This window comes from Epinephelus moara, chromosome 22, assembly GCF_006386435.1.
Source record: "Epinephelus moara isolate mb chromosome 22, YSFRI_EMoa_1.0, whole genome shotgun sequence".
NCBI lineage: Eukaryota > Metazoa > Chordata > Actinopteri > Perciformes > Serranidae > Epinephelus > Epinephelus moara.
Window position 1 is genome coordinate 2,029,268 of NC_065527.1, and position 8,269 is coordinate 2,037,536.

General features: G+C 43.0%; 1 protein-coding gene across 1 annotated transcript in view; it reads right to left on the minus strand.

Annotated features, from left to right (window-relative positions):
- The window catches only part of si:dkey-166k12.1 (solute carrier family 22 member 6-B), a 14,637-nt gene extending 9,578 nt beyond the window's left edge, over positions 1–5,059 (minus strand). Inside the window, exons 1-4 of the mRNA XM_050035483.1 lie at positions 3,935–5,059; positions 3,460–3,796; positions 1,307–1,410; positions 521–675 (exon numbers count right to left, since the gene is read on the minus strand). Of these exons, the coding sequence (XP_049891440.1) occupies positions 521–675; positions 1,307–1,410; positions 3,460–3,795 (595 nt within the window). The 5' untranslated portion in view covers position 3,796; positions 3,935–5,059. The remainder of the gene's footprint in view (positions 1–520; positions 676–1,306; positions 1,411–3,459; positions 3,797–3,934) is intronic.
- Positions 5,060–8,269: the final 3,210 nt, after the last annotated feature.

Below are 8,269 nucleotides of genomic sequence, written 5' to 3' on the forward strand. Positions count from 1 at the left end.
GAGACAAGACGAAGGAGAGAAGAGGAGAGGAGACGAGACGAAGGAGACGAGATGAGACGAGACAAGACAAGTTGAGACAAGATGAAGGAGAGGAGAAGAGAGGAGAGGACACGAGATGAGACGAGGTGAGACGGAGGAAAGAAGACGAGATGACACAAGACAAGATGAGACAAGACGAAGGAGAGGAGGGGAGAGGACAGGAGAGGAGAGGAGAGGAGACGACACGACACGACACGAGGCGAGACGAGGCGAGACGGAGGAAAGGAAAGGACAGGAGACGAGATGACACAAGACGAGACGAGACAAGATGAGACAAGACGAAGGAGAGGAGAGGAGAGGAGAGGAGAGGAGAGGAGAGGAGAGGAGAGGAGGGTTAAACTCAGGAGGTGGTTTGGGGCTTTAAGGTCGTGGAAAAAGAGGCTGGGTTCATGTTGTGGGGCAAAAACAAGCAGAACACATTAAAACAAGTGAATAATCCAGTCGTGCTACATCACAGTGAGTATCTGTGTTTGGTTAGTACCAAGTACAAAGGCATTGATGATGACTCCGGATATGGTGGTGCCGACTATAAAGCGAAGAATCACATAGACGGGGAAGTTGGGTGCAAACGCCACGGCGACTCCAAACACAGTCTGCAGAGCGATGGACAGCAGCAGGATGAGACGTCGGCCGTACCTTGCACAGAGAGAGGAGCGGACATGAGTTGGCACGTGCACATGCATCAATGAGTGCACAGGTGAACCACTGCGACTGTGACAGGGTGAGGCCAGGCTGCACAGGGAGGGGTGGAGGGGTTAGTGTGTGAAAACTGCCACCACCTCGCCAAAGTCACACCTTCAGGAAGTTGGCAGTTTGAGTTTTAGCATCCCGTGAACATTTATGTGCTAGTTCATAGAGAGAAACACTGAATATTTCAGCACTTAAAAATTCTGCCATTTGTCAGATGGTGTTTGAGGCACAGACGTCAGAACAGTGTCGGTCTTCACTGCAGCAGCACTCGCCTTACTTTATCTTAATGCTCTGTTCAGAGAAAAAATAGACGTCACCTCCAGGTGGATCAGACTGTGAACAAACTGATACATGGGTCTGATAACAGACTGAGATTTGACAGGAAGTGAGTGTTTCAGTGACTTCCTGTACGCACTTAAGGCTTGCTTACAACAAGCTTCACCACAGCTTGTTGTAATAACTCATTCGACATAACGTGCCCTTCTTACACACAGCTCCCATATGCTGGCTGTGTGTTGCACCTGTACCCAGCGTGAGGCCACAGGGCTCCAGTCCTACAGAGAGCAGCGAGGCCTACCTGTCAGCCATGGCTCCAAACAGCACCGATCCCACCAACAGGCCGAACATGTAGACAGACGAACCCAGACTGTTCAGTCCGGCTTTGTCGCACACCAGGTCCCACTGGAAGAAGGAAAACCAAACAAGTGGTTACAGAAACACATCTTATATCTGAATTTATAGGCCGGTGCCTGTGTGAGTGTTGGAGCAGGAATCTGTGTGTCAGAATGCAGCTGTGTGACAGTTTGGGAGAAACACTTATTTGCTTTTTTTTTTGACAAAAGTCAGAAGAGGAAATCACTCTTATATCTGCCTGGTAAATAACAAGGCCACAGCCAGCAGCTGGTTAGCTTAGCTTAGCATAAAGACCAGAGACAGGAGGAAACAGGAAGCCTGGCTCCATCCACACATAACAGAAAATACATCATGTAGCATGAGTGAAGGTTTTTATGGTAAAAATGATGGTGGCCTTCATACTGAAACGTTGGCACAATTTTTTTCTTTGACTTATCAGACTACATATAATTTTGATTTTTTAAAGAATTTTTTAAAAGATTTTTTTTTTTGTAGAAATGGTCCTAGACTCGGGTGCTTAATCAAGCCTGCTGGTAAAAGGATGAATCGATGTTCATTTGTACAGTGAAACAGCTGAGTCCACCTGTTTCCATGCATGGGAATAATTATAGTTGCATATATTTTTATCTCTAATTAAACAGATCACGTGCACATCAGCATCCCTCTGTGCAAGGGATGCACGATAATATCAGCACGTCATCGGTATCGCCCGATATTGGCTTTAAAACAAAATATCAGAATCGTCCAATACCAGGGGCGTAGTCTGAGTGGGCGTAAGTTCCCTGCATAGATCAGCCTCTCATTGGGCGGAATGAGCCACCCGCTGAAGTCCCGCTTTACCACCTCCGGTTGTCATAGTCGACAAACGTCCTTTACTAACTTTTGCGGTGTTTGATCTTGCGGGGATGTAGCCATTTTGCTGCCATGGTTCGCGCCCTGTAGGCGATATTTTTGTGGGCGTGTTACACCAAAACCTGTTTCCCTCCGGCAATATTTTTGCAAGCGCACCGTTGCTGTGGCACCGCCCAGAACGATTGTGATTGGTTGAAAGAAATAAAAAAAGCCGGGGCGTTTTTTTCTCCAATCTTAAAGTGAGAGTCGGCGCAACCAGACCTTTCTTTTCTTGAGAAAGGTCTGGTGAGCAAGACTACCAGGGGTGTAAATATAGACAGTGCAGGCAGTGCGGTTGCCCAATGGGCACCTGGAAATACGCCCGTGTTTGAATTTGAATTTTAGTAGCACACAAGATGTGATAAAAACAAGTATATAAAATCAAACATGGCAGAGATCGTGCAGGAGAGGTAGGAAACCTGAAGGGTAAGAAAAAATCCCCTCTAGAAGTTCAAATCTATACTAAACAAGTACTTTTAATAACCATAAATATAATTAAAAATGGTGCGTTTTTTTTATATACGCCCTCAAAAAGGCAAACACATCTCCATCATGTTTTTCTGTTTTTGTAAAATAGTGTCAATCTATAACAAAATGATCTGCTTATTCTACAAAAACTACAAAAAATATAATTCAGCTATAAAAACAGTTTAGTTAAATTAAAGATTTCCTATTTTCTTCTGTAGTTTTTGTCACAAACAGATACGTAACGATGATGCTGGGTTATATGTTGATCTTGTCCAGGATCAAGTCTCTGTTTAATCATGTAACAAGACGATACGATTAGCAGTCGATAGTTTAGGTGCAGAATCTCCCAACACTGACGAGCTGATGAGCTGGGCACATCTGCAACTGGATCTAACATGAAAGCTGCAACACACACTGTTGGTACAATATATTTATGCCTAAAACTCTGTGTGTGTTTGTGCTTCATAATTAGTAGCAAGGGCCCATCATGCACTGGGGCCCATCATGCACTGGGGCCCATCGCCACTGGCTGTATTTCATGCCTCCATGTGCTGGTGGACGGTCACAATAAGAGTATGTATGTATAATATGATGTTAATTCCACACAAAAAAACAGACTCGATGATCTCTAAGATTAGGTGGGGAAAAGTGAATATATTGATATCGATTGTTAAATATCGGCATATCGGATATCGGCAAAAAAAACTAAAACAAATATCGTGCGCCGTTACTCTGTACCTCTGTGACTGTTGTGCTCTGGAAGGTCTCCTGGCTGTACACCCATCCGTGGCCACACGGGACGCGCTCGGTCCGGTTGTCCTGCAGGACCTCAGAGAAGCAGCGGGAGGGATCCGACAGGCTGAAGTTGAGGCTCAGTGTATCCGGGAAGGAGGACTGATTCCCGGTCACTGAGATGGAGCTGTCCCGGCAGTGGTGAGGCGGCGTGGATCCGGTGAAGATGCTCACCATCATGTGGAAGGCGAGGAGGACCTGAGGCAAACAGATCCACACGTACAGGATCTTCTGATACTTCCCGAAGCCTCCGACGGCAGACAGGATCTGGTCGAAATTCATTCTGGGGGAATAAATAGGTCACTTTGGAGATTTGCTGTGTTTGAGAGAAGGAGGCAGAGAGCTGAGGGTGAGCACCAGCAGGCAGTAAATCAGAGGGGTTGCTGGGAGCTGGAGGAGAGATGAGGAAGTAAACAACAACCTGCATCCAGCTGTGCTCCAACAACATGTATGTAGTATGATCCTCTGCACAGGTCACAGGTCCATCAGGTACGGAAGTGCATCACTGACTCAATGCATCAGTTTCCTCCTTGAATCCGTCGTTTAAGAATCTGACAGAGTGAAAACAGTCAGCTGGTGTTGGTCTGATGCTCCGTGCAAAACGTGGTGAAGCCACACACACACTCACACACACACACTGCTGGCAGCTGGGAGCGGTGTATCCTCACTCAGTGTGCAGGGCAGAGCCACAGGATCCCAGAAAGGACGCTCCAGCGGAAGATCACAGCCCAGCACTGATCCTGTCAGAGGAAGAGTTCATCACAGAGCCTCCTCTTCATGAAACCATCAGTTACACACGCTGCCATCCACCCTGTAGAGTCAGAGCACTCTATTGTTTATCTGCTGTTAATGTGCATCAGATCAAACACGGTGTGTTCATGTTGTCAGAGGCTCTCTGCTGCCACCTGCTGGTTGACTCACAGTGAGTGTGTCTGCCATCACTGATGTTACAGCTCCCTGTTTGTGCTGCTGCAGCCTGAAGTGACAGTCACTGAGGTCAGAAGGTCAGGTGCTGGTGCTGCATTAACCCCTTGAAACCTGAACAAAGTGGCTGTGGGAAGAAAGCAATGAGCATCTTCAAAAGAAGTTACATGAGGTTAATTCATCAGGAGCAGGGCCACGCCTCGAACTCACCTCTAATTACCTGCACAGCCTTCTTATACCTGGTCCACCCGTCCTGCTGTTTGTCTCAGATGTCTCGACCCATCGTCCCTTTGCCTTCTCTTCATCCATCATCCTCCGTACCAACTTTCCTTCATCCTCCCTCATCTCGTCTTATTCAATCCGGTGCAAACTTCTCCCACGTCTCATTCTAGGTACTGTCTTAGGGCCTGTAATCAGCCTGAGACTGAACCCCCACTCTGAGTCTCCCTCTGCCTGATCACCAGAGGACGTCCCTCCTCCACCTTCACCCTCACTTACATCCATTCACCAGTCCTCAACAACCAACACCTCCTGAATTACAACTAAACATTGAGACGACATGTTGTTGTGGTCCTTGCTAGTGAACCTGAAATTAGCAAGACATTAGGAAAGGACAAAAGTGAAAGTACAAGAAAATTACACAAAAATATGGGGAAAAGTTAAAAAAAAAAAAAAAAAAGATAAAAACAAACAAACAAGAAAATGACTTTAAAATAATGTTTAAATATAATAACAATTCTGTAATATGATTCTAAACATGTAAATAAGATAATTATAAATATACTTTTCTGGACATTTTTCCCATAGATAATTTAAAATAATTTTCTAAATCTACTTAACTTGCTCAGTGCTTTTTCCCCATGTTTCAAAATAATCAAACTCGTTTGCTCAGCATTCAAAGATTCAAATAAACTTGTGAAAGGCAAGTGAACGCAGCACAAGAAAAGTGATGTCGATCCAGGTTTCAAAGGGTTAATGTCACTGCCTCTGCTGCCTTCAGGTGCACCCAGAAGCTTTTCTCTGCCAGACTGCAGGATGAAGCTACCTGTGATCAGGATAACCTGAACTCTGCTCAGGCTCAAGTCACAAATATGATGATTGTGAACTCAACTTGACAAAATTTTAGAGACTTGCAACTCGACTTTGACTTTAATACCAGTGACTCGTGACTGCACTCAGACTTGAGCCTTTTCATCTGAAAATTCTGCAGCTCTTTAGCTCCTCTCCTGTGGCTCCCTGTGGCTTTGACAGAAAATTATCTGGAAATGAATAACAGTTATTTTTTTAACTTCCAGATTTTAATTTGTGGTTGTTGTGGGACTAAAGTGATTATTACATTCTACAGCTGTAAAAATGTGCAGCCTATACGTCAAATTAAAAAAAGTTTTAACGTTTTATCAACTAAAACGTGTGTCAAACGTCGATGACCTGCTGCCTTGTCCTTGTCCTAAATTTTGCTGAACTTCAGAAGTGGAGCAGCCTTGAGTCTCTCTAAGGCTGGCTGTGGATACCAGATCCAAAAAAGTAGAAGTCTTGGAGGGAGATAGAGTTAATTGAAACACCTGGATGGTGCAGCTTGGACACATCATCAGTGATGAATCCAGGGTCAAAGGGTGTTTCGGGTCTTAGATCATCAGACACCTTCACCTGGGCGACCCAAGCTGTGTCCAGGCTGCACACTACACCACTGATCTGCCCTCTTGATCCACAGCCACCATCAAGCTTTGTCTGCAGCCTCACTGATGTTTCTGGTATCTTTCCTCTCCTGCAACCCTCTGATGCCGAGGAGCCTGAGCGCCTGGTGCACAGACTGTCCTGGGGAACCCCTGCAGCCCACCTGGACTGGCTCACAGCTCACAGTGGGCCCTCCAACCACGCTCTCTACAGGCCTCTAACAGCGCAGGGTATTTGGCCTTCTGTCACTCATGGGCCTCCTCCATCCGGTCCTCCCAGGGGACTGTGAGTTCCTGAGTGATGTCCTTGAAATATGCTCCGGAAACTTTCAGCGTCGACTTTCAGCTGCCAGTCGTGAGCCGAGGCCAGCAGAGGATTTAATAGTGTGTGGACAGATTTGTTTGCTCTCACCACCAACGCTGCAAAGATAAAGTACGAAATAATTATAATTCTAAACAGCCCACTGCAGAGGAGCCAGCTCGTAGTAAATCATATTAATGAATGCTCATTTAGACCTGTTAGTAATGTTGATGGGCTCATTTAGGCTCAACAGGCTGTTACCTTTATTCAAATATGTTGTGCAGCTCCAGAAAGATTTTTTTCTCTTTTTGTGGCCAATAATTGACCAATTTATTTGGCTCTTTTAATATGAAAGGCTGCCGACCTCTGCCCCAAGTCCAAAGATTAAAAAGTATGTTACAAATCAAAACAAAATTAATCTTTAGATAATAAAAATGATAATGCATTTTATTTATAGGAACCTTACAAGACACAGTTATAAAAACAAGCATTAATGTACAGCTCATCTATCCGTACCAAAGAAACGACCCCAGTCACAACACAGAGCCACAGTACAGAGTACAGAGATTTTTATTTTATATTAAAGTTGCGCTCGTGTTTCCTGTGACGTATATTGCACTTTGTTAAACCAACTGCAGCCCGTCCCACCACAGTGAGGTCCAGAGTAGAGGGAGTGAGGAATGGCTGACTCAGCCGTGGTGTTCTGGTTATTGTCTGCAGAACAATGGCTCCTCTCTTCAGCTGGTTAAGTGGGAGGCGTTCATCACTGCAGACTCATGGGAATTAGTTTCACCTCAGTTTGGCCAGAGCTCAAAAACATTAATATCATCTTCATACAGCAGGTTACAGGGGTGGAGCGATGGCTTTATGCATAATAATGCTGCAGCTGACCTGACAAAGAATACATATACATATACATATACATATATATAAAGTATGAAAAATAAAAAATAATAAAACGTGTGACAGATTAATAACACAAAGACGTGTAATTATTATAGGATGACTTGAGGTAGGTTTCCTTCTGAACATGTCTGTAGCCTGTCCCCTTCCTGTTGTGGGTGCTCGTGACGTCACTAATGCTCGGTCCTGGTTTGGGTGTCTAGATGGAGGAAAAATTGTCAAGTTAGATGATGTTCAACAGGAAGTGGTCTGAAACAACATGGTGCTTTAAAATTAAAATCACAGTCTGGCCAAAATATCAAAATAAAAATTATACAAAAATAACTACCCTTGAGGTTTTCAATGATCCTCAATATCAACAACTGCTCTCTCCTCTTTCCTTTATTTATATATTTAAATAATATCGGACTTCAGTAACTTTTTTTTTTTTTTTTACCTCAGTTAAATGTGTTCTTTTTTTTTTACATCAAATATTTTGTGTAACACAATTAAAAATAATCAAATAATTTTGGACTTCATTGATTTGTCTTTACCTCATTTAAATGTGTTCAATTCTATTTTTTTTTTTACATCAAACATTTTATTTAATCCAATTAAATATATTAAAATAATTTTGGACTTTAAGGATTTTTTTTGCCTCAATTAAATTTGTTCAATTATTGTTTTGTTTTGTTTTTTACCTCAAACATTTTGTTTGTTTAACCCAATTAAATATATTCAAATAATTTCAGACTTCAAGAATTTTTTTTTATCCCAAATAAATGTGTTAAATTATACATTTTTTATGTTAAATATTTTGTTCAACCCAATTTAATACATTTAAATAATTTCAAGTTGTTGTTTTTTTACCACAGTTAAATGTGTCTATTTTTTTTTACCTCAAACATTTTGTTCAGACAAATTAAATATCAAAATATAAAATTATTTCAGCTGTTAGAGTTATTTTTATCTTAAT